At 44.3% G+C, this 17725-nt stretch overlaps 1 protein-coding gene across 3 annotated transcripts in view; it reads left to right on the plus strand.

Moving 5' to 3' along the window:
• The window catches only part of LOC149974555 (protein sidekick-2-like), a 461666-nt gene that overhangs the window by 409832 nt on the left and 34109 nt on the right, over window positions 1-17725 (plus strand). For all 3 annotated transcript variants that reach the window (XM_090212862.1, XM_090212863.1, XM_090212865.1), the window contains exons 19-32: window positions 595-790; window positions 1377-1475; window positions 1697-1888; window positions 4974-5095; window positions 5296-5405; window positions 5641-5791; window positions 6015-6252; window positions 10231-10346; window positions 10589-10778; window positions 14130-14228; window positions 14500-14694; window positions 15423-15624; window positions 15958-16061; window positions 16626-16696. In XM_090212862.1, coding sequence (XP_090068988.1) covers window positions 595-790; window positions 1377-1475; window positions 1697-1888; window positions 4974-5095; window positions 5296-5405; window positions 5641-5791; window positions 6015-6252; window positions 10231-10346; window positions 10589-10778; window positions 14130-14228; window positions 14500-14694; window positions 15423-15624; window positions 15958-16061; window positions 16626-16696 — 2085 coding nt within the window. The remainder of the gene's footprint in view (window positions 1-594; window positions 791-1376; window positions 1476-1696; window positions 1889-4973; window positions 5096-5295; window positions 5406-5640; window positions 5792-6014; window positions 6253-10230; window positions 10347-10588; window positions 10779-14129; window positions 14229-14499; window positions 14695-15422; window positions 15625-15957; window positions 16062-16625; window positions 16697-17725) is intronic.

The raw sequence follows: 17725 nt of genomic DNA on the forward strand, positions 1-17725 counted from the left end.
GAGGCATGGTCCTAGGGCTCAGGTCCTCCGAGAGAGAGAAAGAAAGAGAGAAAGAGAGAATTAGAGAGAGCATACTTAAATTCACACAGGACACCGGATAGGACAGGAGAAGTACTCCAGATATAACAAACTGACCCTAGCCCCCCGACACATGAACTACTGCAGCATAAATACTGGAGGCTGAGACAGGAGGGGTCAGGAGACACTGTGCTTCCAGTGCTTACTCAATGACAAGAATATGTTTAGAGTGACACTAACCATTCATATAATAGTTATGATGCCACATGACACCCCCGAGTAGGTCAACAGCACATGGAAGGGGGGAGAGTTGGTTTAAACAAAATGTGAACATGATTAGACTTGGAGAGTAACAGTGCTATTTAGGTCAAATTTGGGGTGTAAATTGTGGGCAATGAAAGAGTTAATATGGTATCCGATGCACTTTGGTTCCCATTCACAATATCAAATTGAGGGCTAAAGGTAAAACCAGTCAGTCCTATAAGATGTTCTACTGTTTATGTTCTACCATTTACTTCTTATTTCCAGTTTGATCTCACGTTCTTCCTTCTCTGTTCCCATTTCCCATTCTGCTAGCTGTTGGCATGGGAGCCAGGTCAGGAAGAGGAGGTCACCATGGTTACAGTGAGACCTAACTTCCAGGATAGCGTGCATGTGGGCTACGTGATAGGGCTGAAGAAGTTCAGAGAGTACTACACCTCTGTGCTTTGTTTCACTACACCAGGGGATGGCCCCCGCAGCCCTGCTAAAGGCCTTAGGACACATGAAGACAGTGAGTTCCAAATGCACGCACACACACACACACACACACACACATACACACACACACACACACACACACACACACACACACACACACACACACACACACACACACACACACATACACACACACTCACACACAACACACAACACACAACACACACACACACACTGTTGAATGGACATGGCCAATCATACTGAAACATGCCCACTGGGTCAAATCTATTATTCAGCACAGCCTAACAGCCTAGTTCTACAGATCTAATGAATGCGTATGCTACATTTGGGTTTCTGCACACATCCACACATAATTGGGACACATTTTCTCAAGAGATAATTGGTTGGCCATACTGTACTGGGCCTCTACTTGTAATTACGCTATTGTCCAAGTAAAATGTTGCCTATTTTAGTAGCTGTAATGACTGTTCAACGTGTAAAAGCCACATTTTCATGATTTCTTCATATTACACTTAATAAATGCAGTTTGCTATTCAATATAGTACAATACATCTATATAATTGTGAATGCCTTTGAGCTCCATGGGATCCATTGTGTTATCATTCTCATCATAATAACCACCGTGCCCTCCTCTCTAGCTCCTGGGGCTGTGGGTCACCTGAGCTTCACAGATATCCTAGACACCTCTCTCAAAGTGAGCTGGAGAGAACCTGGAGAGAAGAATGGAGTCCTCACAGGTACGCCACACCAAAGACATTAGAGCTGAAGAAGATGACCCACTTCATGTTAAGAGTTGTCTTTATTCACAATGGATCGATCTGGCCACCTATACACCTCCCTCTGTTCATCAATATCCTCTGTTTCTCTTCTATTAGACTCAGTTCGTATTGGTAAAAAAAAAAACTCTACACAAATAATACTGTATTTATTGATGAATTTGATTGATTCTCTGTTCCAGGCTACCGTATCTCATGGGAGGAGTTTAACCGCACCAACACACGGGTGACCCACTACCTCCCCAACGTGACCCTGGAGTACCGCGTCACAGGGCTGACCGCCCTCACCACCTACACCATCGAGGTGGCCGGCATGACCTCCAAGGGTCAGGGACAACTGTCCTCCTCCACCATCTCTTCTGGAGTACCTCCAGGTCAGTTCCCAACCAGTCCCTAACCCTACCATGTTATCCCTAGCACCAGCCAGGGGAAACTGTCCTCCTCCCCCATCTCTTCTGGAGTACCTCCAGGTCAGTTCCCAACCAGTCCCTAACCCTACCATGTTATCCCTAGCACCAGCCAGGGGAAACTGTCCTCTTCCCCCATCTCTTCTGGAGTGCCTCCAGGTCAGTTCCCAACCAGTCCCTAACCCTACCCTGTTATCCCTAGCACCAGCCAGGGGAAACTGTCCTCTTCCCCCATCTCTTCTGGAGTGCCTCGAGGTCAGTATTATTGATGGCTCAGTCCCTGGTGATTCAGAATAGGCCCCTTATTCACTTTATAGTGCACTACATTCAGGGTGCCATATCAGATGCAGCCCTGACTGAGCTCAGCCAGAGTGCTAGTTGGTATCCTGATTACTAGCCTCAGCATCACTGACCCTCCTCAGTCCATGTCCAGGCCTTACCTAAAACATTGTCTGCTACCCCCAGAAACCTAGCCAGAACCCAGCTTCCAGCGGGCTGCCCTGTCACCCGCCACTTACAATCCCCAAACGTCCCTAACCTCTCACCATTTCTACAGAATCCTGAGTGACAGTAACTGTGTGTGTGTGTCTGTCTTGCTCCAGACACTATGTAACCATACCCCAGTCAGTCAGTCAGGCAGGCAGAACTGTGACAGACAGAGAGCCATAAAGTAGGAGACTACACCAGACCAGGGGACTTACTTCTCCACTTCAAAACCGACAGTTCAGAATGAGATTTTAATACACTTCACCCAGAAACCCAGCCAAAAGTAAGAGCCCATCGAGACCATTTAGGATAATTCCAGTTTACGATTTCCTATTAAAACATGCTACAGTGTATTATAAAAAAAGAAAATACTTCCAGTCAATTATTATTGCACCGGCGGTTCCCCCAGACACTATACAGTATGTCTTTCAGAGCTGTCAAATAAAAAGAGCCATTCTATCGAGGGCCACAGTTAGTAAGGTATGGAGCTGTGGTTATCGCTCCCAGAATGGTGATTACTATGAATATAGTAATCCACCCTAGAGATCTCTCTCTGTGCTATTGTCTGAATAACCAGGCATGCTAATGATTTAAAGGTGCTGATTTGACTATTCTAGTCATATAGTCTATAGTCCATTTCATTATGAGCCAATAGACCCACTCCATCACCTTGAAGAGTTGGCCCCTTTCACTATACAGTGCCCTGGGGTGTGCTTGTGTCTCAGTCTTGCATCCCAAATGGCACTCTATTAGTGCACTGCTTTTGACCAGGTCCCATAGGTATCTGGCCAAAGTTAGTGCACTATATAGGGAATAGGGTGTGATTTGGCAAGCAGCCTTGTGCAATGGTGAGGTCTGTTGTTTTACTTGCAGCAGAGTTTATGTATTGGTGTATTGGTATGGCATTAAAGCAAAGGGATGAAATGAAGGTGACTGAACTAAATCACCTCACCAGGTTGCCTGGTAATTAGTCACGCTTCACATTTCACATAAGAACTATGCAGAGAACAAGTGCAGCAACGGACTGGCGGAAGGGCAGGGGAGGGGACTTTTTTCAAGACTCTGGTTTGATTGTGAGAAAAAACTTCGACAATCATAAGGGAACTCTTTTAATAGGAGGGCAAAATGTCAGGACTTAGAGCACTAAAGGTGCACGTGCCCCTTCAAGAGTAACACACTTACATACACTTGCTTATGTTCAGAATCAATGTCATATTCAGCTAATAATAAACATTTACATTTGGATGTTGTATTTTTTAATTATTCATAACGTACTTATAAAGACAGTATCCAAGGCCTCCTGTGTGGCACTACAGACCCGGGTTCGATCCCCGACTGTGTCACAACCAGCCATGACCAGGAGTCACAAAGGGCTGTGCACAATTGGCCCAGCGTCTGGGTTAGGGGAGGGTTTGGCCGGGGGGACTTTACTTGGCTCATCGCGCTCTAGCGACTCCTTGTGGTGCGCCGGGCGCCCGCAGGCTGACTTCGGTCGTCAGTTGAACAGTGTTTCCTCCGACACAATGGTGCGGGCGGGTGTTAAGGAGCGCGGTTTGACGGGTCATGTTTTGGAGGAGTCGTGACTTGATCTTTGCCTCTCCCGAGCCCGTTGGCAGTTGCAGTGATGAGATAAGATCAAAACAAATACAAATACGGAATCCGAATGTAAATGTTTGTTATTAATGTCATGAATTTGGCATGCTATTTATAGGACTATGCAAGCTTTTTCCTAGATCCCCATCTAGTCCTGCCCACCTGAAAAGTTGAGTTTATTCTTCTTGAGAACTTTGAGTTGAGTGAAGCGAAACTCTCATGAGAGCGAGATAACTCAAAAGCATTGGCTCATCTCTGGTGCAATATCCATTTTAGAGCACAAGGTTGCACTGTCACTCAGTAATATATTTCCCTGTAGACAACTTTTAGACGACTCCAGAGCGCAGATATGAGAACTGAGATCCAAGCCTGAATAATCCTATTGATACTTTTCATTCAGAAATGCTTATTGGAGAACTAAGTTAATCTTTCCTTTCTGGATATAGTAGATGCATAGTTCTGAAAACATTACTTCCTAAACCAGTAAGGATTTAAAAGATAGAGATACACAATGTAGAAAACCTAAGTCAAATGAAAAAAGCATTACATTAGGCATAGAGACCACTGTATTATGATTTCTGCCCCACTCATTACTTACAGCTGTTTACTGTGTTAAAGGCCCTGTCTTACTCTTGATACCCTTTCTGTTCCTTCTCTTTCTCCCTGTATTATTCCCTCCTTTCAAATGGAAAATAAAGTTAAAACTCTCTCTTTCGCTTTCTCTCTTGCTCCCTCCCTCCCTCTCCCTCTCTCTCTCTCTCTCTCTCTCTCGCCCTCCCCACCCCCACCTCTCTCTCTCTCTCTCTCTCTCTCTCTCTCTCTCTCGCCCCCCCCCTCTCTCTCTCTCTCTCTCGCTCCCCTCTCTCTCTCTCGCCCCCCCCACCCCCCTCTCGCTCTCTCTCTCGCCCCCCCCCTCTCTCTCGCCCCCCCCCCCCCCCCCCCCTCTCTCTCTCTCTCTTGTGTGTCTGTGTAGAGCTGCCGGGTCCTCCCACCAACATGGCCATCTCCAACATCGGCCCTCGATCCATCACCCTCCAGTTCAAACCTGGCTATGATGGAAAGACCTCCATCTCTCGCTGGCAGGTAGAGGCCCAGGTAAGAAGGCCTTCTTCCCCAGAGAGATGAGCTTATCCTGGGCATAAAGTGTCTGACCGCTCCCACCTGATCTGTGACCCACATCGACTATGACTCCCAAGTGGCACCCTATTACCTATATACTGCACTACTTACTCTATAGGGTGCCTTTTGGGATGCAGCGTATATCATGTTGTGTTGTGTGTTGTTGTTGTGTTTAGGTCAGTGTGATAGGAGACAATGAAGACTGGGTGATTGTTCACCAGCTGCCCAACGAGCCTGATGCCCGCTCCATGGAGGTGCCAGGACTCAACCCATACACTTTCTACAGGTAGGCTGCTATGTACCCCTACACCTTTGACAGGTACTATACTTAACTCCTATACCTTGACCCCTACCCATTCTACAAGTGTGAGGCCCACCTACATTGAGCACAGCCTTAACTCTATTCTATTCATAGAACCCTGTGTTTTTCCTGGCCATGTGACCTGGCCACAAAAAACTCTAATGGAAACCTATGGAAAACTCCTGTGATAACTTTGCTCTTGTTTCCTCTCTCCTGCTAGGTTCCGTATGCGTCAGGTAAACATTGTGGGGACCAGTCCTCCAAGTCAGCCCTCCAGAAAGATCCAGACCTTGCAGGCCCCTCCAGACATGTCCCCCGCAAACGTCACCCTGCGCACGGCCAGCGAGACCAGTCTGTGGCTTCGATGGGTGGTACGTGACGTCTCAACAGACTGACATTATGATGTGATGCTCTGAGTTTTTCATCAAGCGATGATGACTGGCTGTGTGTCTTCGTGTGTTGTAGTTTTTATCTCTCGTTTCTTTCTTTCATTTTCCCTCTTTCTCCCTCTTGCTCTCTCCCTCTCCACCCCCCCCCTTTCTCCTTCTTTCTCTCCTCCTCCCTCTCCCTCTTTCTCTCTCACCCCCCTCACAGCCCCTACCAGAGTGGGAGTACAATGGGAACCCAGATCTGTTGGGTTACCGGCTCCAATACTCCCGTACAGGCTCCCAGGGTAAGGCACTGACCCATGTGATAGCTGACCGGCTGGAGAGGGAGTTCACTATCGAGGACCTGGAGGAGTGGACAGAGTATGAGGTCAGGGTTCAGGCTCTCAACGGTATCGGGGCCGGGCCCTGGTGCCAGCCAGTCAGAGGGAGGACCAGGGAGTCTGGTGAGATTACACATCATACTCTATGTCTGCGCCTCAAATGGCACCCTATTCTCTATACAGTATAGTGCAATACCTTTGACCAGGGCTCATAGGGATAGGAATGCAATTTGAGACACATACTGTATGCAGTTACACAGAAAATTATCCAGTGTTAAATTAACACTGAAAGTGTGGACCTGTGTAGACACTGGAAAGTGTTAAATTAACACACTGCTTGGTGTAAAGCTTTATTTCCCAGAGTGCTTTGCCTTTCGAGTGAATTATAGAGTTGCCACCCATGACTGTATTTGTTAGGGACAGGTTGTTGCATTAATCCATTTTCAGTCATGTACACATCACCAAGTGAGATCCTGAGTGAATAAAACGTTATTATTTAACTCAGTATGTACTTCATAAGGCCTTATTTTGCAGGCCTACACTCTACACATAATCACACATGTGTTGGTATGGCCCAGACTTCCTGCATATTACCTCTGTAAGTGTTGAATAAACACTCATTGGTATAAAATAACCCCAATGTTGGTGTTAATAACCGGAGTTGAACCAAAACCATGCCCATCGTTATCATATTTCCCAGCATCCTCTAATGCAGGTCGATTTTAAGAATATTTTCTTTCAATATCTATGTTTTTGCATGTACATTGATTGATTAATTAATGCTTCTCAAATATAAATGCCATACATTTTCTAAACTAATCCAATATGTTACTTGGATTCATTGTACCCGTTACTGAAATTGTTGTTCCAGTTTAGATCCCTTAGCTAGTTTCATATTTCAGTTTTCCCAACCATGAATTCAGGTTGCGGGGGATAAGAAACTAAGAAGGTTAGAAATCCCCGCTCTGGCTGGATTTCAAATTGAACTTCACTTTGTAAGACATCATAATGTGACAGGTTGTGTGAATAACCCACCAGGTTGGCTTGTTCGGATTACCCAAACATGGGTGAATTTAACCGTCAATGTCATTTTTGATCACTTTCATTCTGGGTTTAATCCATAGGTTATCTTCGGGAGGATAGTTATTTTTAAATAGTTATTTTTGGCCACCTGTGAGAATAAGTGTCATTCCAGTTGATCATGTTGAGTTTGTACACTATGATGTAAAATTGTCCTTATATTTTTGCACATTAGATATTCTAATCTTAAAAAATATGAACATTATTATTTACTTATTGCTACAAAGGGGTTGCTATCCCATTGGGATATCACATAGGGATATTACATGGGGATTTGCATAGGCTTTGAATAAACTCATACAGTGCCTTTCGGAAAGTATTCAGACCCCTTGACATTTGACACATTTTGTTATGTTACAGCCTTATTCTAAAATGTATTTTTTTTTAATCCTCAACACTCTACACACAATAGCCCATAATGACAAAGCGAAAACAGTTTCTAGACGTTTTAGAAAAACCTTATTTACATAAGTATTCAGACCCTTTGCTATGAGACTCAAAATTAAGCTCAGGTGCATCCTGTTTCCATTGATCATCCTTGAGATGTTTCTACAACTTGATTGGAGTCCACCTGTGGTGAATTCAATTGATTGGACATGATTTGGAAAGGCACACACCTGTCTGTCTATATAGAGGTCCCACAGTTGACAGTGCATGTCAGAGCAAACACCAAGCCATGAAGTTGAAGGAATTGTCCATAGCGCTCCGAGACAGGATTGTGTTGAGGCACAGATCTGGGGAAGGGTACCAACACATTTCTGCAGCATTGAAGGTCTCCAAGAATACAGTGGCCTCCATCATTCTTAAATGGAAGAAGTGCGTAGGACTGAACATGGATGAATGTGACAAGCATGTTATTGGCACTAACACATTCAGTAATGGGTGTTTACACTATCTTCCTAGAGCTGGTCGCCCGGCCAAACTGAGCAATCGATGGTCACTCTGACAGAGCTCTAGAGTTCCTCTGTGAAGATGGGAGGACCTTCCAAAAGGACAACCATCTCTGCAGCACTCCGCCAATCATGTCTTTATGGTAGAGTGGCCAGATGGAAGCCACTCCTCAATAAAAGACACATGACAACCCGCTTGGAGTTTGCCAAAAGTCATTTAAAGACTCTCAGATTGAACTCTTTGGCCTGAATGCCAAGTGTCAGGTTTGGAGGAAACATGGCACCATCCTTACGGTGCAGCATGGTGGTGGCAGCATCATGCTGTGGATATGTTTTTCAGGGACTGGGAGACCAGTTAGGATCGAGGCAAAGATGAATGGAGCAAAGTTCAGGGATATCCTTGATTAAAGCCGTCATACCTAAAGAAGACTCAAGGCTGTAATTGCTGCTGAAGGTGCTTAAACAAAGTACTGAGTAAAGGGTCTGAATACTTATATAAACCTAATATTATTATTATTTTTTAAATACATTTACGAATTTCTAAAAACCTGTTTTTGCTTTGTCATTATGGGGTATTGTGTATAGATTGATAAGGGAAACAAAGTTATCAATTTCAGAATAAGGCTGTTACCTAAAAAATGTGGAGTAAGTCACAGTTCTAAATGCTTTCTGTATGCTTCTGTAACCTTCATTAAAGCTAAAAAATAAAAATAAAAGTGTTAGTGTTTGACTATAATGTAAAAACAATTCAACAGATCAGATGAACCAGAATGACATTTACTCTCAGGGGATGGCCAAAAATACATTATTTCAAGCCTTCTGAGTCTTCTGATCTGACCCACTGGGTCATATCTCAATAACCCAGCATCAACAAACCAACCTTGTGAACCAAGCCCTCAAAATAATGCCTTATGAAATATATATTGTTTTGTGTTAAATAATGAAATTTTAATAACATAGGATCTCACTTGGTGAAGTGCGTAGGACTGAACATGGAGGAATGTGACAAGCATGTTATTGGCACTAACACATTCAGTAATGGGTGTTCACACTACAATTAACTTGAAAGGCAAGGCATTTTGGGAAATATGCAAATAACGTTTTACACTAAGCAGTGTGTTAATTCAACACTGTTTAGTGTCTATACAGGTACGCACGTTCAGTGTTCATTTAACATAGGGGAATTTGCGGTGTAGTTACATTTCCTTTGATTTAGGTATATCCTGTTTTATCTGGTTAATAACATTTGGTGTGGCCTCACACACAGCACTGATGTGCAGTCTTTAATTTTGGCACTCTTTGATCTACAGACTTCATTCATTTTAGGACATAAAAGGCATGACCTACTGCTACTGTATGTTCCTATGGCTACAGCCTCGTCCACCCACACTATTAGACTATCAGGCTGTAATCACACATGTGTGGGTATGGCCCAGACTTCCTGCATATTACCTCTTTTATCTACCCACGTGTATGGTATGGGGGCCAGGGTCATTTTTTTCTTCCTGCCTCATGGAGCTATATGAAATGGACACCAACCGGTCTGCCTGCATTCTGCTCCTTCACACAGTCTCTCTCTCTCTCTCTCTCAAAAACAAACTAAAGTGAGGCATGAGTTGTTCTTTCGTTACGCTTTGTCTTGCTGTCTCTGGATGTTCTTGTAGAATAGGCAAAGGGTTAGGATGTTCTATCACTGTGCTGGTGCAGTCACTGTGGATACCAGACTTTAGGGAGGAGGAAATTGGGAACAGATGGGCTAGAATGTGGAATTCCTCTGCTTTTTTCCTTTTTTCCACTCACTCCAGCAAATTCTTCCGAATCACTGTTTTATGTCCAGGGATGAGTGCCAGGAAGGAGCCGTGGCCTAGCTGGCCTGATATAGAGCTGTGCTTTCTCTGGAGCTACAGCCACGCCTGGGTTAGACACTAGGCCTCAGTGGTTCACCAGTATGTGTCTTCAATGCTACACATGCAAGCGCACGCGCGCGCGCGCTCTCTCTCTCTCTCTCTCTCTCTCTCTCTCTCTATCTCTATCTCTATCTCTATCTCTATCTCTATCTCTATCTCTATCTCAGGCCCATGAACATCATGGAACGCATTTAGTTTATAATTTTTTTCTTTATTTTATATAGTCCCCTCCTGTGGCCCTACCAACATGTCAGCCTTCGCCACCACCTCCAGCAGTATCCTGGTGCGCTGGTTTGAAGTACCAGAACAAGACCGGAATGGACTTATCTTGGGCTACAAGGTGTGTGAGACGTTCAGTTATCACCCTCGCCTCCAAGAGGGACACAATACAGTGCAACAACATTATTCCATTACTCACTCTCCTTTCTAATCCAATTTTTTCCTTTTGCTCTTCCCCTCTTCCTTCTCTCTTGCCTAATTCCACTCTCTCATCCCGTCTCTCTTCCCCTCTCTCTTCCCATCTTCCCTCTCTACTCCCCTCTTCCCTCTCTTTTCCTCTCCTCTCTTCTCTCCCGCCTTCAGGTGTTGTATAAGGAGAAGGACTCCGACTCGTCCCTCCAGTTGTGGACAATAGAGGGGAACGCCAGCCACAGTGTCCAGCTGACTGGTCTGGGGAAATACGTCCTTTATGAGATCCAGGTCCTGGCCTTCACCCGCATCGGAGACGGCGTCCCCAGCTCGCCACTCATACTGGAGAGGACCCTGGACGACGGTAAGCCCTGGGCTGCCTAATATCTGCCTGTCTAAATTTAGAATACCTATAAAAGCCTTAGATAATGAATACATGTATACATTAAAATGTTATTTGTTACATGCTTTGTAAACAACATGTGTAGACTAACAGTGAAATGCTTACGGGCCCTGCCCAACAATGCAGAGAGAAAAAAAAAAATGATGATAGAAAAATTATAACACATGGAATACACAACGAGTGACGATAACTTGGCTGTATACACAGGGTAGCAGTACTGAGTCGATGTGCAGGGGTACAAGGTAATTGAGGTAGATATGTATACAGTATATAGGTAGGGATAAAGTGACTAGGCAGCAGGCTAGATAATAAACAGTACCAGCAGCACAAAGACTCCAGGCAAAAGAGTTCATGCAAAAATGGTCAACGCAATAGTCTGGGTAGCTATTGATGAACTATTGAACTAACTATTTCGCAGTCTTATGGCTTGAGGAGAGAATCTGTTCAGGTTCTTGTTGGTTCCAGACATTGGTACAGCTTGCTCTGTGGTAGCAGAGAGAACAGTTTATGACTTGGGTGCCTGGAGTCTTTGACAAATTTTAGGGCCTTCCCCTGACACCGCCTGGTAAAGAGGTCCTGGATGGCAGGGAGCTCGGCCCCAGTGATGTACTTGGCCATATGCAGTTGCCATACCAAGCGGTGATGCAGCCAGTCAAGATGCTCTCAATGGTGCAGCTGTATAACTTTTTGAGGATCTGAGGGCCCATGCCAAACCTTTTCCACCTTCTGTTGTCGTGCCCTTTTCACGACTGTTGGACCATAATAATTCCTTAGCTCAAATGCCTTGGTTCAAATGCCTTCCGTTTCATTTTTTGGTATTTATTCATCTGTACATGTAGTATTTTAGTATATATTTTTTTTACTACTCTAAGGAAATAATTATTGCTTGGATAAACGTATTTACGTATTGATTTCTTTTTCACTCTTTATGTGGTGCGTACTGCACAGAACACCAGAACAATTATCACTGAATTATCACAGTGAATTATTGTCATGTTTGTTTATGTGTCAATTAATCCCATAAGGAATGGGTTGCCAACTAGCGAATTGACACAAAAATAAAATGGAATTAATTAATTCCTTAGTGATATGGACATCGAGGAACTGGAAGCTCTCAACCTGCTCCACTACAGCCCCGTCAGTGTGGATGGGCTGTGCTCGGCCCTCTGTTACCTGTATGCAACAATCAGGTCATTTGTCTTGCTCACATTGAGGGAGATGTTGTTGTCCTGGACCACACTGTCAATTCTCTGACTTTCTCCCTGTAGGCTGTCTCATCATCGTTGGTGATCAGGCCTACCACAAACTTAATGATGGTGTTGGTGCTGTAGTCAATGAACAGCATTTTCACATAGGTGGTCCTTTTGTTCAGGTGGGGTTCAGGTCATCTGTGGATCTGCTGAGGCGGTATGCGAATTGGAGTGGGTCCAGGTTGTCTGGGATGATGGTGTTGATGTGAGCCATCACCAGGCTTTCAAAGCATTTCATAGCTACAGATATAAGTGCCCAGGGGGCAATAGTCATTTAGACAGGTTACCTTTGTGTTCTTGGACACGGGTACTATGGTAGTCTGCTGGAAGCATGTAGGTATTACAGACTGGGTCAGGGAGAGGTTGAACATGTCAGTGAAGACCTGCCAACTGGTCAGCGCATACTCTGAATACTCTTCCTGATAATCAGTCAATATTAAAGGTCTTACTCACTTGGGCTACGGAGAGCGTGATCACAGTCATCCCGGATAGCTGGTGCTCTCATGCATGGTTCAGTGTTGCTAGCCTCAAAGAGAGCATAGAAGGTATTTTGCTTGTCTGGTAGGCTCGCGTCACAGGGACAGCTTGCGGCTTGGTTTCCCTTTGTAATCCGTGATTGATTGCAAGCCCTGCCATATCTGATATGCATCAGAGCCGGTGTAGTAGGTTTCGATATTGGTCCTGTATTGACGCTTTGCCTGTAGTAGCGGAATTTTATATAAGCGTATGGATTAGTGTCCCACTCCATGAAAACATCAACTCTTGCCTTTAGCTCAGTATGGATGTGGCCTGTAATCCATGGTCTCTGGTTGGGATATGTACGCATGGTCACTTTGGGGATGACGTAGTTGATGCACTTATTAATAACTGAGGTGGTAAACTCCTCAATGCCATCGGATGAATCCCAGAACATATTTCAGTCTGTGCTAGCAAAACAGTCCTGTAGATTAGCACCCGAGTCATCTGACCACTTCCGTATTGAGCAGGTCACTTTTTGTTTGAGTTTTTGTTTGTAAGCAGGAATCATTAGGATAGAGTTATGGTCCGATTTGCTAAAAGGAGGGTGAAGGAGAGCTTTGTGTGCTTCTCTGTGTGTTGAGGAAAGGTGATGTAAAAAAAGATTCTCCTCTAGGCGCACAGGTGACATGTTAGTAGAAATCAGTTTTCCTGCATTAAAGTCACTGGCCACTAGGAGCGCCCCCTCTGAGTGAGCGTTTTCTTGTTTGGTTATGGCCCTATACAGCTCATTGAGTGTAGTCTTTGAGCCAGCATCGTTTTGTGGAGGTAAATAGTATGGTCTACAGCTTATCATGAAATATTTTAACTCAGACAAGCAGAATATTAATATTAGCAATCGTGCACAAGCTGTTGTTAACAAAGAGACACACAACCCCTTCCCTGAGCTTCCCCGACGCTGACTTTCTGTCCTGAAAAACCAGCTAGATTTATCTTTACCATGTCCTTGCTAAGCCATGACTCAGCGAAACATAGGATATTACAGTTCTTCAGATCACATTGATAAGAGCTCATCCAGTTTGCCAATAGAACAGAGGGTAGAGGCGATTTATCCACTCTCTGATGTAGTCTTGTTAGGTATCCCGCACACCGGTCTCTATAGTGCCATCTCCTCTTTCTTCGAGTGTCTGGGATTTGGGCCTGGTCTGAATAATCAATGTCTTTTGCCTCCGGAATTCAATAGAAATCCTCGTCCAAATCGAGGTTAGTGAGAGCTGTTCTGATGTCCAGAAGCTCTTTTCAGTCATAGGAAACATTATGTCTAAAAAAAAAGTTAAGATCAGCATGAAAAAATACACAAATTAGCACAATTGCCCAGGAGCCCGTAAAACGAGGACTATTCCCTCCAGCGCCATTCATCCATCTGCTCATACAAGATGTGTTATACCAAAGGATATGTAAAAGCTTTCAAATAGCTTATTAAAGCTATCCAGACTTTGATATTATAGTTGACCAATGCCCACTGCCATTCAGTAACCCACTGCTTCAGATGTAAAGAGAAGAAGTGTTAAAAAGTGTAGCCCCTCTGCCCCCCTCTCGTCTCCAGTGCCCGGTCCTCCAGTGGGCATCCTGTTCCCTGAGGTCCGGACCACCTCGTTGCGTCTCATCTGGCAGTCCCCGTCTCAGCCAAACGGCATTATCCTGGGTATGTGATTTAACCTTTGACTCTGACCACACCTTGACCTTTCACCTTTAACCTGTCCAGACTCTACAAGAATGACCCTCTCATACAGCAAACAAAAACAACACTTATTTTGATAATTACAAATATATCAACTTTGGACCTAGCATCGTGGAACGAGCCTGATCCCTTTGTTCGCCATTTTTGTGTCAGGCATTTGAAGGAGTTTATCACAGCTTTTCTTTCTGACTCTCTCTCTCTCCTGTCATGTGTGTTTCCTTTCTCCTCCTCTCAGCCTATCAGATCACGTATCGTTTGAACTCGAGCAACAGCAACACGGCCACAGTGGACGTGCTGAACCCGAGTGCTCGTCAGTACATGGTGACGGGTCTGAAAAAAGATTCCATGTATGTGTTCCGCATCACAGCCCAGACACGCAAGGGCTGGGGAGAGGCCTCAGAGGCACTGGTGGTCACCACCGAGAAGAGAGGTAAACATATGAATTGAAACATATGTCAGATTAAGTATTGTATCACATAAGTGTATAACCTATTGTACTTGGTGAACGTACCAAAAAGGGAGGTTACTATGGAAACATGGAAATATGAATTGTAAGAAGAAGTAGTATAAAACATTAGTATAGGAGTTATTGTACTTTATAGAACATTCCAGAAATTATTGTATATTTTGTGTACTTAGATGAAGTTTTATGTGACGTTTCCATGTGAGTTATTGTACTTATAGAGCATACCACAGAATATTGTCTACATGTGTTAGAGTGCAGACAGGTTTATATTCTCAGTGTTGACACAACATGCTAGAGTGGCTGAGGTGAGTCAGTCAGCTCTGTCAGTCACTTACAATAAACAACAGAGCATTCCAACGAGTTCAGAAGAAACTCCCATCTCATCTGATAGTAGTTTACAGATTCAGCACAAAGGTTTTACATGAGTTATTTTCCACCCAGTTACATCTGCAGTAATCAGCTATTTGTTTTGTGTGTTTATACAAGCACTTGAAGTTAGTGAGTATTGTAGGCAATTGTCTTTTGAGTATAGTATAAGTAATTTATTTAACCCGATAAAAGCTTGTACGCAGATAACTATAATGTAGCCTGAAAACTGTTACCGACCAAAGAACATGGGCATGTTGTTAACGTTTAACGCTCGCTCTCTCTCTCTCTCTCTCTCTCTCTCTCTCTCTCTCTCTCTCTCTCAGCTCGCCCCCAGCCCACCAATCGTCCCATGGTGCCCCAGAAGGATGTTCAGGCCCGCAGTGTGTTGTTGTCATGGGAACCAGGCAGTGATGGCCTCTCTCCGGTCCGCTACTACACCGTGCAGCTGAGAGAACTGCCCGACAGCAACTGGACTATCCACTCTGCCTCGGTCACCCACGAGGCCAGCTCCTACATAGTTGGCAGGTACAGTATGCACCCTACCTAGCACACTACCCAGCACCCAACCTAGTGCACTACCAGTAGCAACTGGACCGTCCACTCTGCCTCGGTCACCCACGAGGCCAGCTCCTACATAGTTGGCAGGTACAGTGTGCACCCTACTTAGCACCCTACCTAGTGCACTAACAGGGGGACATAGTTGAAAGTTTTCTGAGATTTTAGAAAAGTTTTCAAATTTTAGAGATTTGCTTGGAAAGGCTGCACTTAGCCCTCTATGGAAATTGAATAGTTATAAAATGTCACTTGAAAAATGTCACTGAGAATGATGTTGTCTTATGTTCCATCGCTTCATGCTAGGCTGAAGCCCTTCACCTCCTACCAGTTTAGAGTGAAAGCCACCAATGACATAGGAGACAGTGAATACAGCGAGGAGAGTGAAGCTATCACGACACTACAGGATGGTAAGAGACTTAACCTCTTTTCACTTTGGGGTATCTTACTGCATTGAAAACAAAGATCCTTGTGAATATCATATTATCCACACATGATTTGGTCTTCATTGTCCTTGATTTCGCCACATTGACCGATAAACCATTTCGTAGGCAGGGAGTCTGTCATTTATGTTTTACATCAGTGCTGGGTTCCAATCCCTCCCTGAATAGAATGTCAGGATGACTTAACGTATTGCTGTGGTGAGGACGTTATTGGCAGTAGAATAGGTGATTTGTTCATCACTATCTATGTTTGCCGTGTGACCAGCCGAACACTCCAACAAAAACACTTACAACCAAACAATGTCAACCAAGCAGAACTAACTTTAACTAAAGAAAGGTTCCTTCCGCAAATCATTCCAACAGCCCTTTTGACTTGTTTATCAATGGGTGAGGTGGTTTCTTTCTTTGTGTGTCTGTACACCGTGAATACCACTGCGTTAGTCATTTGCGCCTGGGTGGTAGACCTTTGCTACCATTCCTCCTGGGGCTGCACGTCTTCAGCTGTGTTCTCTGTTTTCTCTCCTGTTCCAGCCCCTGACGAAGCCCCCACAATCCTCTCTGTCACGCCACACACAACTACATCCGTGCTGATTCGCTGGCAGGTAAGAAGAGGTGTGGTGATTGGTCCTGATGTCGGTCTTCCTATCCTCAGTAAAACCCAGTCATCTGTCAGTCAATGGGCAGTAATGAGAGGGCAGCGAGGTGTATAGGGTGTACTTAGACTGAGTGCAACACACACCTTCTCCTCTTCTCCTCTCTCTAACACTAACACCTGAATTAGCAGACCATAAAGGGGAGATGGAGAGTTCAAAGGTTACCACCTGTAGGAGTTTTACATCTAGACATCCAAGCGGTTATTGCCACTCTTCTCTCTTTCGCCTGTTCTCTCTCTCCTCTCTTTACCCTTTCTTCTGGTCCTGTTGTCTCATGTTTTATGACGGGGGAATTTCTCTCTGTGTGAGTCAACCATGGATGAGCTCATTTTTTGAATCCTGTCTCTTCATCTTATTCCTGTTGTACACTGCATGTGGTTGTGCATAGGAGGGCCGACCATAACTGAGATGAGGCAAAGGGGAATTACAGGGGAGTCATGAAATAATTGATGCACATTTCAATTGTGTTTAAATAAAAAGCTACAGTTGAAGTCGGAAGTTTACATACACCTTAGCCAATTATATTTTAACTCAGTTTTTCACAATTCCTGACATTTAATCCCAGTAAAAATTCCCTGTCTTAGGTCAGTTAGGATCACCACTTTATTTTAAGAATGTGAAATGTCAGAATAATAGTAGAGAGAATGATTTATTTCAGCTTTTATTTCTTTCATCACATTCCCAGTGGTTCAGAAGTTTACATACACTCAATTAGTGTTTGGTAGCATTGCCTTTAAATTGTTTAACTTGTGTCAAACATTTTGGGTAGCCTTCCACAATCTTCCCACAATAAGTTGGGTAAATGTTGGCCCATTCCTCCTGACAGAGCTGATGTAACTGAGTCAGGTTTGTAGGCCTCCTTGCTCGCACCTGCTTTTTCAGTTCTGCCCACAAATGTTCTATAGGATTGAGGTCAGGGCTTTATGATGGTCACTCCAATACCTTGACTTTGTTGTCCTTAAGCCATTTTGCCACAAC

This window comes from Oncorhynchus mykiss, chromosome 20 (genome assembly GCF_057628025.1).
Source record: "Oncorhynchus mykiss isolate SJ-2025 chromosome 20, ASM5762802v1, whole genome shotgun sequence".
Classification (NCBI taxonomy): domain Eukaryota; kingdom Metazoa; phylum Chordata; class Actinopteri; order Salmoniformes; family Salmonidae; genus Oncorhynchus; species Oncorhynchus mykiss.